Source organism: Hippichthys cyanospilos, chromosome 2, assembly GCF_059441005.1.
Source record: "Hippichthys cyanospilos isolate Australia breed blue-spotted pipefish chromosome 2, RoL_Hcya_1.0, whole genome shotgun sequence".
NCBI classification, from domain to species: Eukaryota; Metazoa; Chordata; class Actinopteri; order Syngnathiformes; family Syngnathidae; genus Hippichthys; species Hippichthys cyanospilos.
Genome location: NC_142370.1, coordinates 13,432,058 through 13,455,680, shown reverse-complemented (window position 1 = coordinate 13,455,680; position 23,623 = coordinate 13,432,058). Strand labels below are relative to the sequence as shown.

The following is a 23,623-nucleotide window of genomic DNA, read 5'->3' as shown; positions in this document are numbered from 1 at the left end:
CTTTGCCTATAGGCTGGACAGCAGGGCAACTGGGTAAGTTTTGTTTTGACGCGTGCGTCAATCAAATAATTTCAATAGTCTCTTTGTGTTGCGTTGGATATGCCAATCCGTTTATTTCGTCCACATTCCTTTTCGTTCAATATCTTGATAAAACAATAATTCGGGTTACAAACCAAACTTAAAGACCACTCACGTTCGCACGTTCGCACGTTCGCACGTTCGCACGGTCGAAAACTGTTTGTGTCTTGCCCTGTCGCACCTGAGTGCAATCACCAACTGGCACGTATTTATGTAACCATGGCAACCATGGTTCCACCCACCATAGATTGGCATGTCTTCAGACAATTTGTTTAACTTTCTTAATATAAACAAATTAGAATATACAAAAAGCTTTTTGGCTCCAACAGCTATGTACATATAATATGCATGTATACAATCAGAAAACATCATAAATAAAAAATATAAGAAAGGATTTTTTTTACCTTTGAGTGGCGCTTGTTATGCCCATATTCTCTGGTAAGGGTAGCTCAATATTTCTTGACTATCTCCATCTTTGTTTCCATATAAATCATCTTCTTACTTCCCTCTTTAACATCATTAGCAATCTTGGGACCCATGGCTAACCCATTAAAGTTTAATTAAGCAGTGTAATGCACTATAAATACATTTTTGTAACCACTCACGATAGAACAAAACTTTACCATTCCCCCATTTTGAAACGAGTGAGGCCGACTAATAGCAGACCAGCATCTCCGTGAGGAGACGCCGACCAATAGCAGACCAGCATTGTAGTGACGCGTTGCATGGAGGCCATTAGACCGCAAGAGAAAATAATGACCTAAAAACACCTGCAAATAGAGACAAAACAAGACAAATACAGCCAATCCCCTATGGTCATGACAGTTGTTTTTGTCACAAAGCCGGGAAAATACTGTAAGGAGGGAACGAAAAAACTCAGTATTCCACATCACGACATGAAAAAAACGTAAGCCAGGGATGCTGTAACACGGGGGTCCACTGTATTTCCTTAGCTGACAGTTCTAGCCTAAAAGGTTATAAATTCCTGGTTTACTCACATGCATTTCCAGTTTCCTTTCATTCTTATGAAAAAGTCTCCAACTTTAAATAAAAAAGTTTCCAACTTTAAAAATTCCCATAATCGTCAACCCCACATATCACATCAAGCCTTTTTGTCATTTATGTATTTGTGCAGGAGCAAAACAGCAGTCTTAACTGACAGTCGAATTCGCATAATGAATGAAGTGGTGTCTGGAATCCGAATCATCAAGATGTACGCTTGGGAAACCCCCTTCTCAGCACTAGTCACAGAGTCCAGAAGGTAATAATAGCTGGTCTTCATGTAACATTTGTTAAACAATGCAATACTTCCTGTGACAGAATAACGACTGACTGCTGTTACAAAAACTGAAACGATAACAAAAACTTGTTGGGCTCTCTTTTCGTGTTGAGCGCAAGTCAAGCGCAAAGCACAGTGTGATTATTTGTCAAAATTGTTCAACCCGAGCAGAAGACTAAAATTCTCTCACTTGCTGTGCGACTTGACGGTTTGTTTACTAGTGGTACCATCAGCGATAGCTTTTTTCCCTTGCACCGTGACATTTTGGTCAGACAATCAATAACAAGTTTTTGTTTTATTACTGGGTCCTAATTATGCATCCATCCTCATGCTTGGTACATTTTCGTTTCTTGGTTCTTGGTTGTGTGACTCCATTAGTGTGTTGAACCTAAAATAATGAGGGCAAAAATGTAAGTCAGCCTTTCTCCTTTTTTTCTTCGAGCTGTTAGTTCCTCAAGGCCTCAAGTGCTGACTTTGGAATTTGTTTGTTTACTGCAATTCAATGACTGTGTCTGATTCGATTCGGCATTTCTCTTTATTGATTATGAAGAAAATTCAGGAGAGAACGAGTAGCGTTATCCATCAACCCTTATCTCCAGGCCAGTGGTTTATCGCTGGTCAAGTTTACAATCGAGACCTCGAAATCTCCGTTATCAGCTGCCACGCCCTTCTTACCTTGTCACAGGTGTCTTGGGTGAAGGAAAACATTGAAAACAGTTTGGATTGTGGCTCCTGAGACCCAGACTTAGCCACCCTTGATCTATAGCAATGCTTCTTTTACACGCACGCACACACACACGCATACATGCACATATGTATATACTGTATATGTGTGTGTGTGCGTGTATTTTTTTTTCTTTTTTTTTCACTTATCATAATCAGAAAAGCCACATGTCAACTAAAGTTACAAGGGCAGGGGATACCATTATTTTTTTCCAGTTGTAACTAAATTGGCACAACAAACACGAGCAAAACTGGTTGGATAAACACTGACTGCATTGTCAAACAAGATAGCATTCAGCATTATCCGAAGGAAAAGCAAGACAAATGATCATCAGATTCACTCGAGATTAAGCGCTATGAGATTTTATTCCATTATTTTGTGTTCAACCAAACTACTGATTTGGTTTATGATTGTCTGCGATCATACTGGGAACAGCGTTAAAAAACATGACAAAACCAACACTTTCATGTTGGGTATGATTTAAACTTTTGACCAACTACTGTAATTTCGAAAGCAATCTTCAGAAACACATCCAGAGAAGCCATAATTTGTACTCCAGAAAATAGCCCCTAAACCTGCATCTTTCTTACAACAGTCTTCTAAATGTGTTAGATGTGTTAGTTGCTGCATATTCATTCAGAATGCGCATGTGCACATAATGTGGTGGCCAGAGAATGTTGACTTATAATCTTTTTCCTTGCTGTGTGCTTTGTCCCATAATGCATACGCTTTTGTTCTGGTGCACTGTAAATCAGTGTTCAGACTTGAAAGAGGATTTGGAACGTTTGGACTGATCTCGGGGCATTGTTCTAAATTCCCTGCCCTTGATAAATGATTGATGTAAGCTCCCAGTTGCAAAAGTTAATGTGAATTGAAGCACGGGCTGTGTCACATGAAGTCTTGATACATATGTTACTCACTAGATTTCCCTCTTGACTGACTACACCGAAAGCAAAACACAGCATTAGTTTTGTCAGTTCAAACTCTTCAATTCAGAAATATTTGACTTATTTTCTGTAAATTGCACATAGGCCCCCCCATAGACAGATTCCGCTTGATTTGATTGGTGTACGCTCGTTTGCAGGCGCAAGGCCAGGGCGGTTTTAAATGCCTGTGTTTGTTCCGGTCTCCTTAGAAAGGAGATAAACCAAATCATGAAGAGCTCCTACCTACGAGGGCTCAATATGGCTTCATTCTTCGCCAGCAGTAAGATTATAGTGTTCTTCACCTTCGCCGCGTACGTGATGCTGGGCAACAGCATCAGCGCCAGTCGAGTGTTCGTCACCGTGTCCCTGTACGGAACCATCAAGCTCACCGTCACGCTCTTCTTCCCGCTGGCCATTGAAAAGCTGTCCGAGACCATCATCAGCATTCACAGGATCAAGGTAGCGCCCTCACCTCACACTTTGGAGCTCTTCTTGAAAACATTCTTTTTGCTCTCATAGTCACACTGCCAGTGGTGAAAAGAACAAGAGTGCATGCTGAGGTGCCAATGTACATCGGTAGAGTAGACTTTTCTGGTCTCTACTTTACCTGAACACTAGACATTTACTCAACAAATTGCGCATGCAGGAAATGAATAAAAACATTGACATGGAGAATGACATAAAAAAGTATGAAAAAGGTTGAAAGATGGATGTGATATATTAAATGGATGTTGTCTAGATTATTTTATTGGGAATGAGTATGTCATTTGTTTGCGGGGTGGTGAAGTTTTGCATGGGAATGATGTAAATGTGTAATGTAGAATGTGCCACTGGAATGAATGAAAACGTGTCCTTGTGGAAAATGAATGGGGAATTTCCGGATGACACTTATGGAATTCTAGGAAAACAGTGAATACGTATGTATAATATGACAAAAATTAGCCACCATCCCATGAAAGTTTGAAATACGTTGAGTCAAGTCAAGGTTATTTATTTACTGTATATAACCCTGAATCATCGCAGTCTCACAACTCCCAGAAGAAGAAAGCGGCAGTCAGGCGGACCCATTAACTAAATCCTTGAGAATATAAATGTGGTTTTTAGTCGGGATTTAAAGATTTCTACTGAGGTGTCTGCGCGAACTTCTATAGTGAGGGCATTGCAGAGTGCTGGCGTTGACATGGAAAAAGCCATGAGTCAATCTGATAAATTATGTGGAAGGAGATGTAGGTCAATTAAGTGTGAGGAATTGAAAAAATGGAATTTACATGTCACAAATAATTAACGATCCTTTACATCGCACATTTCAAGCTCAGAGAAGTCTGGAGTCCTTTGTGATTTCCAGGTTTCTCTTTTCAGAACAGCTGATTCAAATGATTAGCTCCTCAGACGCTTGAAAATGATTGTAATCATTTGAACTCGCTGTGATTGGGAGGGAAGCATAAACAATGTGCAGGATACTGGCCCTCGAGGACTGGACTTTGACGTCTATGCTTTACATTTATTCCCTATATTTAAAAACAGATAGCCTATCTGTACTTTCAACTTCTTGATTGATTAAAATATGCTTGCTTGCTTTTTTTTTCAACCTGTGTAGATGATGACACAATGCAAAAAAACAACAACAACAAAAAACGGTTAAGATCATAATCAATTGAGATTTGAGACCTTCCCCCCTGTCCTGACATTAGAAGACAAACAAATCCCCCATACTCCACAGCTTCATCTGAATCGAAAGCTGTTTTTGCATCCAAGACCAAACAAATTACAGTATGTGGCTTCTTCACAGTTCTCTCAATATGTTTCCTTATATTGAGTATATCCAGTGGCGGAAGACAAAGGGGAGAACGTTTACAAGATATGGCCAGTGAATTTAATGCTCAAACTGTGCATAGTTAGGTTTACTCAAACCTCATTTTTAAATGGTTAAGTTCAGTTCAATTGTATTTACCTTTTTTGAACTCTATTGTTGCTTTTACTCTTTTATCGTAGTTTTTTTCCTGATCATTTTTTCTAGAATTTCCTCCTGCTGGATGAAATGAATAGACAGAAGTTGACACTGGAGGAAAAGAACCAAAACACCATCGAGATATCGAGGCTGACGTGCTACTGGGATAAGGTGACCATTCATTCTGTATACTGAGGCCAAACTCCCCAATACTGGCATATTTTGAACATCCAGCCAAGATAATCTGGACAAAGGACTCCAGTTTACAAAAAATCCAGAAGTTCATGGTCATCAATTGACCATGAGACTCCAGCTCAGTGAGCATTAAAGGATTAAGTCCACAAGACCTTTTCTTAGGCTTTTTTTGTGATGCCAACACAGAAGGGTAACAGTGACAGCAAAGAAACATTACCATAGCAACCAGTGAATTATATACTGCAGTTAAACAAAACGCACAGCAATTAAAAATGTTTTGCCGCATTTTTTGTTTCAGTTTGGTGGATATTGTGCTTATTCTTCTGATGGGTGCTGCTTGGCCTCTGGATTTACAGTACAGAGATGTGTCAGTTTGCCAGAAAGATATAGTACGATAATATTGGAAAGTAAAACAGTGAATGGATTACTATTTGACTTTTAAATTAATTATTTTGATAACGCCATGATTTAGAGACTAATATAAACTAGAGTCTGAGTGATTATGGCCCTTCAATCATCGGACAAAAATTTTCATCCAAATTAACGATTTTTGCTGATTATTTAATTATTTGAAGCATTTGTAAACAAGTAAAACTTGGTGTTGTTATTTATTTATTGCACATAAACTCATACAATAACCTTATGTCCTTGAATATACAGTACATTATGAAATTTGTTGATGAGGTCATTCTGCAGTCCTGTCATTCAAAACCAAGCAAATCTTAGTTTTATATTAACTGTTGACCCCTTGCTAATAGCACGTGAATGGTGAAAATTTGCTTAAAATTGACACCTATTGAAGTGTATTAGGAGTAACCAAAAGCTTTTTCATTCATTACAATTTTTAACATTAATCGGCTGATTAATCAGTAAGCAGTATTTGTTTTCTGCCAAAAATTGGTATTGGCATCGGCCTAAAAAATAAAAAAGTGAAATTAAGATATCCAAATCTTCAGAATTCGAGTCTCTCTTCACATTTCTGGATTCTTCCATGAAAGCAGACTGATCATTTTTGCTGAATCACAATAAGATTCTGCTTTTACTTTTTGGAAACAATGATCGAGATTTTTTTCAATTTTAGACATGTTTTGGACCAAAGTAGTAAATCACGATTATTTTTTTACGCTTTTTCTACCCAGTTTGAAATACTGCAGGGTGCTGTTTTTGTGATAGACATGATTTTTTTTTAATGTCAGATATCTTGACTAATCAGCAAAATTATCAGTACTGTAATTGCAGCCCCAGTAATTTCAGTGTTCTTTGCAGAGGCTGTCATGAGATTATATGTGGATCAAATCTGAACTGCACAGCAATAGCAGACCCAACAAAAGGAATAATGTAACAGGCTATGGCCCATATCAGTTCATTTAATTAGCCCATTTAATCCCTGTTTTCAGCATCTTCCAAAAAGCACTCATGTCACTAAAATTAAACATTGTTTAAATTGAGTTCAATACTCTCATCATATTTTTTGGCTGATATTTTTCACCTCTTGGGCTTCGTGTTACATTATGTTACGTTTTTGCTGACCCTTCGAGGAAATTTCCTCGGTATTAGGTTGAATAATGTTTAAATCAATGAAAGTGACCTCTGCTGTATACTGTTACAGTTCAAAGAAGACATTCTCTCGTACAACATGAATTATTTACAGCTTGTGGATTGTTCAGTGGTTCAATTGTGGGACTATGTTTCCATTGCTCGCACGTCTGTTATGATTTTGTAGGCTGGCTATACTGTTCTAGCCAGGTGATGACAGTTTTTTTTTTTTTTTTTTTTTTTTTATCGTCGCAGTATGCGTTTGATATTTGTTTGAAATTCAGCAGCAACTTGGTGAACTAGTTAAATACAATTTGGAACTTTTCATACTCACAAAGGTTGAAGAAGAAATCATGCATGGTCAAATTTGGAAGTGAACAAAGTGTACTGAAAAACAAAACGAAACTGCACATCACCATTACCACAATACAGACCCCTAATATATCATAAGTCTTTTGCCTTATCAAGATACCAAGAAGAGCTAAACAGATTTTTCTCCGAAACCTGATAACGCAACCCACATGAGCACGTCGCTATCTTGATGAGAACAATTGCATTTGCTGTGGTTTAACTGCTTGACGCTAATATGCCGTAGCAGTGAAATTAGTTATTTCAGTTAAAAACCTTGGCTTATGATTAAAATCCCATCTCCCCCATTGCTATTACACAGTGGCAGAACCAATGTCGACCAATTTGAAATTTTAGGAGTTCAAGCAGAGCATTTAGGTCATTTGCAAATTAAGTGATCACAAGTGCCCATTTTTCACATTCCCTGTAAGTGGTCGGTATCCACAACAGAATTTGACCAGCATTTCATTGAATTTATCTCTCATATCAAAGCCAACATTTCCTACCTTTCTTTCCCACAGTCATTTGCTCACAAATTGTGTAGGACTCAATGTCAGGCTGCCTCGTCTGGCACACAAGCTGTGTGAAAATTGTAGCTTTGCTTGATAACCCAATTATCTGCCCCTAGTCACACAATGACTAAGCGTCTGGCTGTCAGTACAGTTCAAGCCAGGTGATGACAATTTTTTTTCATAACCACAGTTGCAGACTGGTAGTTTTGATGGTGGTGAACAAAATTTGCAATAAAGCAATCTAAAGTAGCAATAACATGCTCACATTTACATTTAAGGTCAACAATCTCTAACTACTATTTAGTTGACACATCCATGATGGTATATGTACATACAGTATTTGAGGTGCAAACATGGTTCAGTTGGATTTAATTTCAGTCTGCCTATTTTTAAACTCAATTTTCCCCCTTGGTTAACTTTTATTCCCAGCCCCAAAATCGGCTTTGCGCTCACAATTCTTGTTTTTGAAAATGTTTTATACTAATTCTACCCAGGATGAATGCACATACAGATCACAACTATGTCTATTCTTTTCAGATTCTGGATTCACCGTCTCTGCAGAACATCTCACTCACAGTCAAGTCTCATCAGCTCCTGGCTGTAATCGGACCAGTGGGGTCCGGAAAGGTGAGCGTGAGTGATTCTCATGGTTTGGTACACGGGCTCCCTCTAGTGAGACTCCATGTGTAGTGCATCGCGGGGCGCCGTTCCTTCAAATTTGTTTTTTCAGTGCCCGTCGACCGACTGACCCACAAATAGGTACAACTTTACAGTGTGCACTGGTAAGAAATTTTGTGAGCACATGTTCTAATTAGCACATGCATGGATGTGACAACATCCATTAATTTAGCCATGTGATGCACACATGGTAAAGGCATGCCACAACGGCCAACTTCAAAGTGAACATACAAGAGAATACATTGCTGTTTTTATTTTAAACTTGGTCTTTGCAGCAGTGGTTGCATAACAGCAAGCTGTACTCTTCCCTCGACTCCGTTGATATTGCCACCACGTCACTTCTCTATGAACGTCAACGTGCCGCCTGAATCATAAAATTCATATTCAATCGCTGATAAAGGACGCAATAAACTATTTTTAAATTATCGTATCTTGAGTTGAGTGGCACAGTGGAAGAGAGATTAGCGTGCCCACCTCACAGTTCAGGGCCTGGAGTTCAATTCCTGCTTGCTCTGGCCAACCCTGCTTTTTGTGTGGAGTTTGCGTGTTCACCCCAAGCCTGCATGGGTTATCTCCGGGCACTCCGGCTTCCTCCCACACTCCAAAAGCAATGGTTTTTTTTTTTTTGTTTGTTTTTTTTTGCCATGCCAAATTGTCCTTAGGTGTGATTGGGTGTGTGAATGGTTGTGTGTCCCTGTGTGCCCTCCAATTGGCCGGCAACTAGTTAAAAGTGTCCCCGCCTACTACCCGAAGACAGCTGGGATAGGCACCAGCAAGCCAGCGACGCGGGCTTAGGGAGAACCTGCGAACTCCACAAGGAGGGCCGAAACGAATTGAACTCAGGACTGTGAATTGTGAGGCGGACCTGCTAACCACTCTTCCTCCGAGCCGCAGTAAGTATGCATGAAGGACCACAATGGAGAAAGTCAGAAAACCACCCAAATTGAGTTAGCAAATAAACATATGTATGCAGAGGATGGACAAGGATGCAATTCAAGGTGAAAAAACACTTTGCGAACCATGCAGAGATTGAGTTAGCAAATACAAGTATAGATCTTGCTGGCAACACACTAAACTAGGCACCCTACACAGAACATAAATATACTTACAGAAACAACCTGTTAAACATCATTTAAGAGGATTCATTTGGATGCAATGCACAGTCATACATGCAAGCTATTTATTTATAATAACATGGCCACTAGTGGCACGTGTGATTGATCGGCATCATGGAAACTCGACAGCTTGAATCGAGCCCGGTATCATTTAATTTAAACAGCATAGTTGTGGTACTCGAAGCGGCAACAAAACAAAGGTTTGAATACACTGATTATGTAAAGGCACACGACAACTAAATTCATCACTTATACTCCGCCCTTTACCACAGTCTTCCTTGCTTAGCGCCATCCTGGGCGAGCTTTCTCATGACACCGGAACGATGACGTTCAGAGGTCAACTCAGCTACGCATCCCAGCAACCATGGGTGTTCCCGGGAACCGTTCGGAGCAACATATTGTTTGGCAGAGTGCTGGATCCCCACAAGTATGATCGCGTACTGAGGGCCTGCGCTCTAAAGAGGGTGAGTGCGTGATGAAAATGCAGATTTTTTTTTTTTTTTTTAACCACAAGTATTGTACTGATGTATTCCAATTAGGTCAGAGTGATGATTTCAATAGCAAACTACCACTTTGACTTTAAAAGCAGCATAATGGATGTCAGCATGTTTTTTGTTTTTAACTGATAAGGTCAATCTAGGTTCATTTTCCATTCCTAAAAGTGTTTTTGTGGAATTTAGCAGCAAAATCCAGACACTTTAGCCGTTTCAGGGGCAAGCCATTTTGTTACTTGGCATTGACTGAAAATGGCATCACCGTTGCCCTGGATTAGTTCGCGGTCAAGCTTGTCTCAGATCACGTGACCAAACTCAGAAACACGTCAACCATGATTGGTCGTGGTTGTGCCCATTTTGCCACTCGTTATTGATTGAAAACGACATCACAGTTGGTCAGGGTTCAATGTAACAACCAGCTGAGGTTCACTTTGGAAAACAGGTTAGCTATGATTTGTCGGTGCCCGAGTCCAGTGTCACTGCGATGTCATTTTCTGTAAAAAAACAACTGCTTAGATGGCTTCCCTCTGAAATGGACAAAAGCGGGTGGAATTTGCTGCTTGATTCATATTCTACTAATGCAAGACTAATCAGAATCCCATTTTTAGACTAGTGGGGGCGCATGGAACATAATATTTTTGAGAAAAGTTTGGGCTTAGCTTTCCCTTCAAAAGTGTTTCATGATACTAAGTGGACTGTTGCTCATCTGTAATTGGAACGTGCGTTATACCGACTGCAACACAACAGGAGCTATATTTGCTTGTCACGCTGTAGTAAGTCTTTGATTGTCAAACTTTTTGTCCTTTAAGAATGAATGCAACATGTGAATGAGGACTATCAATTGACTCACAGCAGATTGTGTTGTGTGCAATTCATTGGAGCGCAGGACCTGGAGATCCTCCCTGATGGAGACCTGACCCTCATCGGGGACAAGGGGGGCACCCTCAGCGGGGGACAGAAAGCTCGCATTAATCTGGCTCGGTGAGGGGATGTTGCATATGCACGTGCTCAGTGAGAATAAATGTGTGTGTGCATGTTCTCAGAGCGGTGTATGAAGAAGCAGATATCTACCTCTTAGATGATCCTTTGAGTGCCGTGGATACCGAAGTGGGGAAATATCTCTTTGAAGCGTGAGTTCAATCTATCCAACAGTTCACGTTGTACATTATGGTTCATTCAAGCATTGGAGAATAATAAAGACAACAGCATTTTTTTAAACTTGCTATTTAGTTTCATATTATATTTTCAGGGTTGAAAAACACAAAAATACAAATAACAAATATATGTTACCGAGTGGCATGAGCTCAACACAATAATTCATGCCAGACGTCCCAAGAATCCCACTCAACTGCTGTAATTTTGGAGCGAGTAATCGTCCAAAATTGATACTGATTGATGTGCCAAACTAATCTGCAACTACAGCAAGTGTCGAAAAGTAAAGTTATTGCTAGCAATGGGAGAGCAACCAGCTGTTAAATGTGATGATTCAGTTACTTATTCCTCCCCCTTCTAATGCTGTTCCCACGTTATCGTTATTAAAAATATAAAAACCGAGAAATATCCGGGTGTTGTTGAACGTATTTTTTTTTTTTGTCAATTAATTAGGTGTATCTGTGGCCTGCTGAAGAACAAATGTCGCATTCTGGTGACTCACCAACTGCAGAATTTGTCTACAGTTGATCAGATAGTGGTGCTGAAGGAGGTTGGTGTTGCAAATTCAATGCAAATCTAAAGGCTGAAAGGGGCGGTAACATGAAAAGTCAACTTTTTGAAGCTTTTAACCTGCCTTGCCTGTTTTGGACCGCTTGTCCTTGTGAGCCTCATGAGGACAAGAGGTCAGGATGATGGATGGGTGCATGTTGCTTGGTCCGCCGCTTGAGCTGCAAGTTGGCACGGCGTCTGCGCAGGTCACGCAAATGAGCTGTTTTCCTTCCTGGTTAGAAAGTTTGTTACCATAAAACTCATATTTGATAAGAAATTCAATCGCCAATGTGCCAGACGTAATTTATATTGACATATTGCGCTGTTGAAAGTACTTAAATATCATGTTACGGCCCCTTTAAGCCAGACAGTTTGGACAATAACGCTTAGATTAAATGAAAGAAAAAATGTACTTAAACAGTGAAATAAGTCAAAGGAATAGCAAATAAACCATTTTAAAGGTTAAATGCAATTGTATTATACTTCAAATTAAAATACAACTTTAATATTTTTAATTGAGGTGGGGTGCAGGTCTACTGGTATCTCCTTGGGTGCCTTGTGTTTGTTTGTAAGATGGCTTTTGAGTTGTGATGGTTCTATTTATTAATTGCTAAAAATGTTCCCACATACCACACATTGACTACTACTCCCAATAGTGAGTACCAAATCTTACAATACCTGAAAATTGATGTTTTATATTCCATTTGAGTTCAAATTATGGCCTTTTGTATACATATATCTCATTTTTATACACCTTAATTTGCTAGGTGAATTTGGCTGCTGCTGACTGTTTTTGCCTCCTTATTTTAAGGGCCGTATCATGGCCCAGGGTACCTACAGCGAGTTGCAGAGCTCAGGCCTTGATGTCGGTTTCCTGCTAAAAAATCAGGAGGAGCAGGACCGTCCATATCTTTCAACTACTTGCGACAAGGAGTCGCTCTCGAGCTCGAGGACGTATCATTCCAACAGTTCACACTATTCGCTCAGCACCCTTCTACCACCAGATGGCAGCAGTCCTGTCCTGCTTCCTGTAAGTAACAGGGATACATACAACCATGAGCATCACTAATTTTTGGATTTTTTTTTTAAACAGGTAGAGGGTGCACAAACTGCAGAGGAGGAGGCTCGTGCTGAAGGAAATGTCAGCAGGGACATTTATGTCAAGTACTTTACAGCCCACTGTCACCCCGTGGTTTTAATGGCTATTTTGCTGCTGAGTGTCATTGCTGAGGTTAGTCAGAACTCCTTTGTTGAGGTCGTATTAGAGATGTAATATGCAATCATTTTTGCATTGCTTATGCAGTTTTAGTTTTACTGTTCTGAGGGGAAACAGATGTATGCATTTTATTTATTTATTTATTTATTTCTGCTGGTCCATCAGTTGTCGGCGCCTCGTCCCTTCCGCCATTGACGGTCCGCGATTTTTTTCAGGGTGAAAATTGTAATCATCGGTCCGTCGCTCCGTCAGCCAATCATTGGTTCGTCGCTCACTACAATAATCATCAACCCCCCTCCCCAAAAAAATGAAATTGTCAACATCCTACTAAAAAATAAAAAAGAATTAAACCTTAATGTGCACCACCGACTGACTGCTCTCAAAACCACATCATCCTTCTCACTATGTAATATCAACAGCTGCCAGAAGCGGCGCCTAAAAAACAAAGATAAAGCCAAACAAAGCACAAATGAATCAACTGTTAAACTAAATCAGTTCCAAAACATTATTTCAGGTGCGGCCCACGCGGCTCGGTACCAGTTGATCCACGGACCGGTACCGGGCCGCGAACCTTTTGTTGGCGATCACTGCACCAGAGAATCTGTACACACCATTGGGATTCAGGCACATTTATCCATCTCAAGTCGTTTTTGTTTTTTGTTTTTTCCAGAAATAGTTGTGTAAAACAAAATACACATTTGAGCACATGTCATCTGTTGCATTCACTACAAGTAAAAAGCAAGCCTAATGAGCTAATTTACTGGCTAATGCCTTCTGTCTTACAGAGTGATTGTCCCTTTGCAATGTGCCCATAGGTTATGTGAATCTCAGAATGCTTTGCTCAACTATGTGCACGCGATTTATTAATTCTACTCATATATAAAAAGCGTTAACACAACAATCTCGTAATACTTAATATTGCTTTTTATTTATGGTCTGTACGGTGGATGTACGGAGCAAGATCGTGTACAGTATGCATTTCAATTCATGGAACCATGACAGAGCCACCAAAAAATTGACATCCAATACCCAGTTGTATACCCATGCCCAGAATTGACAAATAGTTGCAGTCCTAACGCTGTGTGCACCTTTTGTCTTATGTTTCTTCTTTCTAGGCTGCATATATTCTGCAAGACTGGTGGCTGGTGTTCTGGTGAGTCAATGGCCTTCCATTCACATATAAATACACACAAACTCAATCTCATATGTTATCTGCTGATTATGGTCTGTCTTTAGGGCCAAAGATAAGGTCAACAACACCAGCACAGCTGTGACCATTGTGAAAAGCACCAATGAGACCCGCTTACACCAAGGCAACCGTCTACCTTTTTATCTGGGCATTTATTCTGGTCAGTCCAAAAATTCTTCTTTTCTCTTTTTCTTCAAAAACGTGTATCCAAGAGTAGTTTTTCAAGTTAAATACCCCTCACAAAAACTTTAGGATATTTGGTTTTGTGGAGAAATTTGTGAATGAATCGTTGCCAGTGCAATAAGTGTGGCCTTGCTGTTTGATGGATTTCCTTCATTGAAATCGCTAATTCTGGCTCGGAGGAAGCAAAACAGATGAAGAAAATGGATGAATATTTGGTTATATTTTTTTTCTCAAATAAATGTTTTGGCTTTTGGTTTAAGTCTATAAAAGTGTATTTATTTTTAATTCTAAGAGGTTTTGAACTTGAGTGTGTAGAAATCTCAGAAGAAGTTAATGCTAATATAACGTGTGTGGAGTGGTTTCACTGCCTTAAAACAATTGTTATTAGTATTCGCAGGCTGACCTCGCCCAAGCATACATCAGGGTGTGCATTGTATCACATTTCACCCATATTGCACAGAACCAACTGATATTATATCATTGATATCAATATGTAGCTATTGTCTATTATTTCATTCTCTCCCTCTATGCAATACTCGTAATGTAGGGCTGCACGATTATGTCCAAAATAATAATCACGATTATTTTGGTCAATATTGAACTCACGATTATTAATCAAGAGTATTCAGCATGTTTGGTCAAACATGTCTATTTATTGAGCTTTTTCTAAACAAGCAGTATATAAACAAGGCTTCAAGGCTTGATACTTGCAAGTAACAATAAACAACAGAAAATAAAATAACCAATAATCATGGCAAAAACACAGGGCAACACAGCTAACTTACGCTGAGTGCAAACCAATGAAAAAAAAACTAGCCTACTTAGAACCAAGAACATTATTTACTTTTAAGCAAATGTAATCAATTAGCATTTAAAATGTCATTTTTGGTCATTTTAAACCGAATTTTTTTGCCAAATGGATTTTTCAAAATGGGTCTCGATTGACAGCTAGCACTGTTTATACGAGGAATCGGGTAAGAAACTGCTGGTCATGCAAACATGTGGGAAACAATGGCCCCTAGTGGTAGAATGGCAAAGTGCTTGATTTGACTAATTAAAAAAGCGCTTGACTTTTTCAACGTTAATATCGCCGAAGATCATCTTAATTCATCGCGGCAGCCAATATCGTGATCGCGACTAAAATTCGATTAATTGTGCAGCCGACTGTCATGAAATCGAAATGACAAAATTCTTTTTCATTCCCATCCCCGGTTTCCGTAATGTACAGGTTTGACCGCAGCCGCTGTGATATTGGGCTACGCCAGGAGCTTAGTGATCTTTCACGGGTTAGTCCGATCTACTCAGACGCTGCACAACCTCATGTTCAAGGCCATCCTCCGCACCCCAGTTCGCTTCTTTGACGTCAATCCCATAGGTGAAAGCTCGACGCCTCGTCTTAATTGTCGGAAATGTAATCATTCAAGGTGAAGCAGTTCACGCGTATCTTGTGGACATCTCATGTCACGTGAGACAGGAGGTGTCACTCAGGACGCTTCTGGCATTGTTTCACTTCTGAGCTGATCCCAAAGTTTGCTTGTTTCTCCACACGTTAGGAAGAATCCTCAACCGTTTTTCCAAGGATATCAGCCAGATGGACTCCCTGTTGCCACTCACCTTTGTGGACTTCTATCAAGTGAGGAGGGATCGGATTAGACCCGGGTTTCCCAACCTTTACAGAGCCGAGGCTACTGTAAAGTATCTGTCACAAGAAATTACATTGAAACTTCTATGTCTAGGTACCACCGAAGGTTAAAATAATGGTGATTAGTTCCCATTACAATATACAGTCAAGTAAAATCATTGTAAATTGCAGAATTGCCTGCGGAACACCTGAGCTTCCGAGAGGCACAATTGTTGGGAATCACTGGGTTAGGCAAATGTCCAAAAGGTTTTGGGACTAAGTTGATGAAGAAACTCGCGTGTCATAGCTTTTCTTGCAGAACTTGGGCGTTCTGGCCGTGGCGGCCTCCATCATTCCTCTCCTCCTGGTCGCCATCGCCCCCCTGCTCTTCGTCTTCCTGTACCTGCGCCGTTACTATCTCTCCACGTCTCGAGATATCAAGCGTCTGGAGTCCACAAGTACGCGGGGGCCCCCGAGCGCTTTGCGAAGCGTGCCGGTTGACACGGCCGTCGGGTGACACGTATCGTCTTCGCCCGCAGCACGCAGCCCGGTCTTCTCCCATCTTTCATCGTCCCTCCAGGGACTGTGCAGCATCCGAGCCTTAAGAGGAGAAGAGAGGTTAACTAAAGCTTTCGACTCACACCAGGATCGACACTCAGGTTCCTCTTTCGTGTGTGTTTTTATGCCCGATGTGCAGACCGTCTTTTTAATAGAGTATGCTCGTTGATCTCAGAAGCCTGGTTTCTCTTCCTGATGACCTCCCGCTGGTTTGCCCTCCGCCTGGACAGCATTTGCTCCATCTTTATCACCATAGCGACATTTGGGTGCATTTACCTACGAGATGGTGAGGATGTTAAAAGGCCGTCTGCTCCGTGTCACTTTCAGTGTGCCTTAAAATACTTACAACTGTATTCAAGATAGCTATTATTGCTGTTTGTTTGTCTGTTTGTTTTGTGAATGTAACTTGACTCAAAAGGGAAATCAAACCAAAAAAATGTATTTACCATACCATTCTGATTAAGATTGTTTTTGGAATATCATTTAAGCAGCAAAGTCACTTTTTGCCATCCATCTCAGGGGCGGCCATTTTGTCATTTACAGTGAACACAATAGTGGCATCCATGCTCAGGGCCCATCACATGACCAAACAGGTGAGACGTTATTAGTTCTGATTCAGTAGGAAGAACAAATGCGATGTTGGTTTCCATCGACAGCAAGTGGCCTCCTGAGATGGACATTTATTGCATCACATAAATGTTAATATCAGAATTTCCCGTGTACTCTACATTGATATAATACAGTACGTTTTTATTTTATAAATATCATGTAGTCTACTATAGTTATTGTGGCAGAGATTGGAGTTTGGCGTTTTCGGGGTCATGGAGAACGGATGGATATCATTTCAATTCATTACACTGATAATTGAGGTTTTGAGTTCCAGGTATGGTTACGAGATGAATTGAACTCTTATCTCAAGGCACCACTATAGTTCTGTGGTACATTGGGTGTTGTGTACTTGCGCTGAGGTGGGAGTAAGTCACGACTGAGTTCCGCATGCTGCATTGCAGCCCGCTGATGGGTTGCCAAACCCAAAAATCGCTCATCCCTCATCTCCGATGCGGTGTAAGAAACAAATAGTTCTGACCGTTTTATGTTATTTATGCTTATGAATTTTTGTGTCAGGTTTGGATGCCGGCGAGGTAGGCCTCGTGCTTACGTACGCCGTGACGCTTGTTGGAAACTTCCAGTGGACCGTGAGGCAAAGTGCAGAGCTGGAAAACATGGTATGCGCCTACATTGTTGAATGCATGGTGAGTGTAAATGTTTCACGTCAAACGCCATGTGTTCAGATGACATCCGTAGAAAGAGTGGTGGAGTACACTGAGTTAAAGAGTGAAGCGCCTTGGGTAACGCCTACGCGGCCTCCTCCCGATTGGCCCAGTCAAGGTCAGGTTACCTTTGATCGGGTGCATTTGTCATATAGTGCCGACGGTCCTCACATCCTCAAGGACATCAACGCTATCTTTCGCCCAAATGAGAAGGTGAGACATTTCCCGTAGTGTCGACGCCAATAAGATCCCAAGAGGAAAACTTAGAATGTCAGAGTGTTCCATTGGTCAGGTGGGCGTTGTGGGTCGGACGGGAGCCGGGAAAAGCTCCTTGGTGGCGGCTCTGTTTCGCCTGGCGGAGCCACAAGGGAACATCTTCATCGATGGCGTGTTGACGTCTGAGTTGGGCCTGCACGACTTACGAAAGAAGATGTCCATCATACCTCAGGTAGCCTTTTCATCAATCTTTTCATTAGTTTGACAAAACCAAAGAGCACCATTCCTCCTGATGGTGGAAACTAAAGTTGGGGCTCAAATGGTTACAAATGCATTTGTTAAAGAAATTTGACTGAAGCCATTTTATTTGTGTAGATCATTATTTTGACTTGCCATCATAATACAATGTACCCAAATTTAAAAAGAGCTCTAGTTGAGAGGTTTTTCTCTGATTTTTTTTTTTTTTTGATGGGATTTAGAAAAAAATAATTAAACATTATATTAATTTCTCGGGTTTTTTTTAATCTTCTGACAGCACTCATATTTAAAAAAAATAGAAATATATATCCAATAATATACTCTGCTCAGCAGCATTATGCAGGATTATAAATTAAACAGCAGTATCCATCTGGTTTTCGCTGTCTGAGATGGCGACCATTCTGCCAGTTCCAGACGCCCTAAAAAACAACAATTTCAGCTCAGTTCAGCCAATGACCAGTCATGCCTCACCTGTTTTCTTAACCTTGATTGGCTGGGATCAATGTGCTCTAACATCAGTACAGTATTTGCAAACAAAAGGGGGAGTGTAAAGCAAAATGTATACTGTATATTTTTTTTTGGTCTTTGTACCTCTGTCAACCAGGACCCGGTACTTTTTACCGATACTGTGAGGAAGAACCTGGACCCCTTTAACCAGCATGCAGATGCTGACCTGTGGAAGGCTCTGGAGCAGGCAAGTAGCCATCTTGTCCTCTTTAGATGTTGACTCTTTCTTTTGCGCATACACACACACACAAGAGGGTATTTACGTATGTCATAGTGGAAAGAGCCTATTGGCATAATGCATTTCCCTAGTCCCAAACCTCAACCATCACAACAGATTGCCTTATCCTAACCATTACCCTAACTTCTACCAAAATCCAATTCAAAACTATTCTCTACTTGTGGGTTTCCCCAAAAGGACACTCATATGTGCAAGAGGTCCCCAGAAAGACTTTAAAGCCTGTAATGTGGTCCCCACCTTGCCCCAAAAACCAAGAGCACACACGCACACACACGCACACCATGCCCTGACCATTTTCCGGCATCACCGACAGGTCCAGCTAAAGTGCATGGTGATGGAACTTCCAGCAAAGTTGGAGACAGTTCTAGCTGAGTGTGGCTCCAACTTCAGCGTTGGACAGAGACAGCTGGTGTGCCTGGCCAGAGCACTCCTAAGGAAGAACCGCATCCTTGTCATCGACGAGGCCACAGCCAATGTTGACCCCAGGTGGTTAACAAATCATATCAAACCAACGTTATTTTTGGCTGGATTTCTTATTCTTTGCTTTCTTCTCTGCTGTTTGGTGCATAGGCACAAACGGGGGCATCCAATTATCTAACCCATAACAAATATCATGGATGGAATAACTTACCGTACTGTAGTTAAATTACTATATAGTAATATAAGCATTTTACAGCGCTAAGTAAATACCGCAAATAAGGAACAGATTCTACACTAAGCACTCCTATCACTATCACACTGATGCAAATAAAAGGCGTAATGCTTGTAATACTTCATACAATAATTTGCAGAACCGATCAAGGTTGAGTAGATTGTGACATTATATACAGCCCTTCGTGCATTAAACGGCAAATATCGACCAATCACGATCACGTCGTAGTAAATTAACTATAAAAGTAAATCAATTTCATATTAATTCATGTTCAAGTTTCCTTTTTTGTAAAAATCTAAATGAAAGAAAAAAATGTATGTTTAGTAAATACAATATTGTTTTTTTGGAATGCCGATGTATTGCTTGTATTTATTAAAAAAATAGACAGGACTAGGACTTTAATGTGCAAATGAACTCACTATGTGATCAGTTTTTAAAATCACGAATCTTTCTCATCTACTGCTGTGCAATTATGGATGTCGGGCCGCTGTTGCAGGACGGACGAGCTGATCCAACTAACCATCCGTCGGGAATTCAAAGACTGCTCCGTGTTCACCATTGCTCACCGACTCAACACCATCATCGACAGCGATCGCGTTTTGGTGAGCAACCCACTTGGAAATCGAGACGCACCTCTTGTCGTATGTAACCGCGCCCCCAACAAGCGACGCTTCCCGCTTGTCTCCCGAGTGCAGGTCCTGGATGAGGGTAGAATCCAGGAGTTGGACAGCCCTTTTAACCTTCTTCAGAACAAAGATGGTGCTCTGTATAGGCTGGTTCAACAGTTGGGCCCAGCTGAGGCTGAAGCTTTGTTGGAGGAGGCCAAACAGGTAAGGCAGACGTTGCTCCTCATCTTTAGTTCCTATCGGGCCGTTTTTCCTAAAAGCTGCTTGTGGATCACATTCAGGCAGCAAAGGCCACCTGACGGACAAAGCTTATGGACCAGGGATCGCTTGAAAGCGCGACGTAAACACCAAAAGCAAAAACACTGAGCGAGGTTTGTCAAGATTTAAGGACATTCAAGAGGGGATCTGTCAAATCTGGAAGAGTTTTTGTTTTGTTTTGTTCTTTTTATTTAAGGTTGACAGTGGCTCTTTGGGGTCAATATCCGTGTTAATACAGTTTGCTCCGAGGTTTGAAGGATTGTCAAAAAGCCTACCTAAGATTTCCGTAAAATGCTTAAAAACTATATGTAGATAAAAGATCTTGAAAGGACAATTACAATAATAAAAAAAAAAGAATAATCATTAGCTTTTAAACGGTGTTGAACAAATCCATATTTTATCATCTGATCACCTCAGAAGTTGGTCAAATCTTGGAAGGACAGACTGTTGACTTGTTTTGCTTGCTATCATACGAAGGATGAAACAAAGTCAATATCAGCGCTTTCTTTAACAATCACAAACATTTACGACACCTAAGATGATCTGCTCTACTTAGACTCTATGCTAAAATATTGCCTTGAACCTAGAGAAGGACTCACAGCGTGAAGGTGCAAGAGTTAGCGAAGACGTCAGGGGAACAAATTGGAACCACGCTGGCTTCAATCTGAGATGCAGAGACTAATATCGCACCTGGCAAGTTCTCAAGCCAGCCAAAAAGCAAAGTATAACTCCAACCTTGCACACTCTTATTAGAAAAGGTCAACCGGATTTGATGGTACGGCACAAGAAAAGCAAGGAGCGGCACACTTGATAGCTCCAACTGATTTGACCCAATCACACTAGATTGCTATCGAAAATATTTTACGAATGGTTTTGTACACCTACCCAATCGCAACAATCTTTGCGTGACAGCAAACCTTGCCCGAAATGCTTTGAGAAGGCCATATTCAAAATAAAACTTGGTTTACCAGATTGTATCTGGACACGAATGGCCTTGATACACTTTTATTTTGATGTTTCCACAAACGGTTTAACAGCTTGACTAGACTTCCTGCTGCAACGGTTTGTCCCGATTCGTGATACATATAACAAACATTGTTCTGAAATCACATTCAATCGCCAATTCAGGTCACTAAAAAAAAACAACGTAATTATTCCAACACTGACGTATGGAACCTGTTGCCAGTTTGTAGCAGTGCCTCCCACGGCAAGCTTAAATTAGCCACTTGCTAGTAGTGCTCCATGTAGGCTGCCGTAATAGTTGTAAATGACTGCAGACTGACAGCTGCCATTCCTACTGCTTTTAAAAAAAATCATACTGTTTCAGTTTCAATTTGTCTCGTAGACCAAAATTAATGACAAGTGTTATCTAATGTTTCTAGCGGGATATCATGTGCTGCTAAGCACAGTTAGAATTAAAAAATAGATATATTTTTTGCAAAATTTATACAAGTTGGTCATTCATAATCACGTGGAAATGTGTTATTTGCCCCCTCTGTGTCTATGATCGTTTCTTACCAAGCACATCCGAATACTCAATATTTGATTCAGATTTTTTTTTCGGGTATTCATATACCAAAAATGTTCGATAGCTTTAGCCCGAGGCACTTACATAATCTTTTGACAGAAAAACGTAGAGCTGATTACTCAAAGACATGACAAGCAAATATTTTATATGGACCTGTGAGGAAGGCCTTCCACAAACCAAATGATGGAAGTCGGACTCCCAGTCCTCGACAACTCAATCACTTTCTGCTACCCGCGGCTACCCAGGTGCATATTGTTTTCTCACTTCCTGTTGCCTTGAGAACGTTTTTTTTTTTCCCCCCCTCCTATGAATTTCTTCCATATTTCCCTTCATGGACGACTCTGGGATCAGAAATTAGTGGGTGCTGAATTCCAGGCCAGCCAAGATGAATTTAACCGCTTTGTACATTCTAGCACTATTTCATTCCCATGCTTATGAAAGAAAAGCATAACACATTTTATTCATGGGCATTCGATGAGTAAGCTTGTCAGTAGCATAATGGTTTTTATACTGTCGTCTCTCCCTGCTGACAACTATAGCTGTGCACGTCGCCTCGACAAATGGGTTCGCCCAGCTTCTAATGGCTTGCTTTAATACAACGAGTGAAACCAAAAAATGCATTTTTGGGTGCAGCTTTTCATGATGAACAATAGAAAGAGAGACAGCAATAGACCGAGACACACACACACACACACAGGTGCACTTTAAAAAAAAAACTGACATCTTGAAAAATATACATATATATACATATATATCTAAGTGAAAAAAAAAAATATATATATATATATACTGTATATATATATATATATATTTATATTTATATATATATATATATATATATATATATATATATATATATATATATATATATATATATATATATATATCTCAAATACTTAAGAGGGTCAGTTTCGGGGTGTTGGAGCAACCCTCCAAAATGAGCTGACCAATCACTTCATTGCCTGCGCTGCTAGTTTTTCATGCCAAATCAATGCATTTATCGCTGTTTAGCTCAACAATAGAAGGCTGACTGTTCCCTGAAATCATGGGCGTCAAAATAGATATGTTGACAAAGCCAAGCACCCTAGACCGATCTAGGTAAAAAAAATGGTTTAGTTTTCTTTCTACAGGGGGCCATAGTGATAAGATGTTAAGGGACACCAAATCTTATGTAGCATTCCTCCCTGCGTTAGCAACAGTACTTGGTTTGAGGTTGCCAAGTCATGAAAAACAGCTAACGGTGTCATGCCTAACATGGCAGCGGAGACGCAACGCATGCAGTATATGGTATCCCCGTGTAGGTTGTGGCCGGCATGGTGAGGTGCTAGAAATGGAATGTAAACTTAACCGTAAAGGGCCTGTGCCAAAACTAGAACCCAGAACCAGAATGGTGTGAACATCTCAGACTTTACTGGGTCCTTTGTTCTTGCCGTTGTACACTTTTCTTTGTCTTTTTAAATTCAATGTATTTTATAAATCAAACGTGACTTGTTTTTGCTTTGTGATACTGACTTTATAAGCTATTTGTTTTGTCATTTTACTGGTTTTATTCACCCAACCTGTATGCTAAAATTTAATCTTTATTGTCAGATTTGTTTTTTGTCTGATTTCTTTTTCTTAAATTTGTTTTTCATCAATATTTTTTTTGCCTCTGTTAAAGCACTATGGACTTGCCTTGTGTATGGGCGGTGCTATACAAATAAACTTGAGAAATAAGCAAATCGTATTTCTTACATCTGAATTACTATTGTTTCAGAATACAATTTTA

At 40.3% G+C, this 23,623-nt stretch overlaps 1 protein-coding gene across 3 annotated transcripts in view; it reads left to right on the top strand.

Moving 5' to 3' along the window:
* Positions 1-20,820, top strand: part of LOC148427441 (ATP-binding cassette sub-family C member 4-like) — a 44,211-nt gene extending 23,391 nt beyond the window's left edge. The window contains exons 7-31 of one of the 3 annotated variants that reach the window (XM_088440146.1): positions 1,214-1,339; positions 3,217-3,466; positions 5,025-5,126; positions 8,084-8,173; positions 9,612-9,803; positions 10,720-10,814; positions 10,877-10,963; positions 11,439-11,535; positions 12,346-12,564; positions 12,628-12,765; positions 13,866-13,903; positions 13,987-14,099; positions 15,351-15,497; positions 15,676-15,755; positions 16,063-16,201; positions 16,283-16,402; positions 16,477-16,587; positions 17,427-17,527; positions 17,594-17,785; positions 17,865-18,020; positions 18,651-18,740; positions 19,105-19,277; positions 19,940-20,045; positions 20,139-20,273; positions 20,351-20,820. In XM_088440146.1, the coding sequence (XP_088296272.1) occupies positions 1,214-1,339; positions 3,217-3,466; positions 5,025-5,126; positions 8,084-8,173; positions 9,612-9,803; positions 10,720-10,814; positions 10,877-10,963; positions 11,439-11,535; positions 12,346-12,564; positions 12,628-12,765; positions 13,866-13,903; positions 13,987-14,099; positions 15,351-15,497; positions 15,676-15,755; positions 16,063-16,201; positions 16,283-16,402; positions 16,477-16,587; positions 17,427-17,527; positions 17,594-17,785; positions 17,865-18,020; positions 18,651-18,740; positions 19,105-19,277; positions 19,940-20,045; positions 20,139-20,273; positions 20,351-20,368 (3,115 nt within the window). In that variant the 3' untranslated portion in view covers positions 20,369-20,820. Of the gene's footprint in view, positions 1-1,213; positions 1,340-3,216; positions 3,467-5,024; positions 5,127-8,083; positions 8,174-9,611; positions 9,804-10,719; positions 10,815-10,876; positions 10,964-11,438; positions 11,536-12,345; positions 12,565-12,627; positions 12,766-13,865; positions 13,904-13,986; positions 14,100-15,350; positions 15,498-15,675; positions 15,756-16,050; positions 16,202-16,282; positions 16,403-16,476; positions 16,588-17,426; positions 17,528-17,593; positions 17,786-17,864; positions 18,021-18,650; positions 18,741-19,104; positions 19,278-19,939; positions 20,046-20,138; positions 20,274-20,350 lie in introns of those variants that run through there. The other 2 variants (XM_088440138.1, XM_088440155.1) reach the window with 2 other exon arrangements.
* Positions 20,821-23,623: the final 2,803 nt, after the last annotated feature.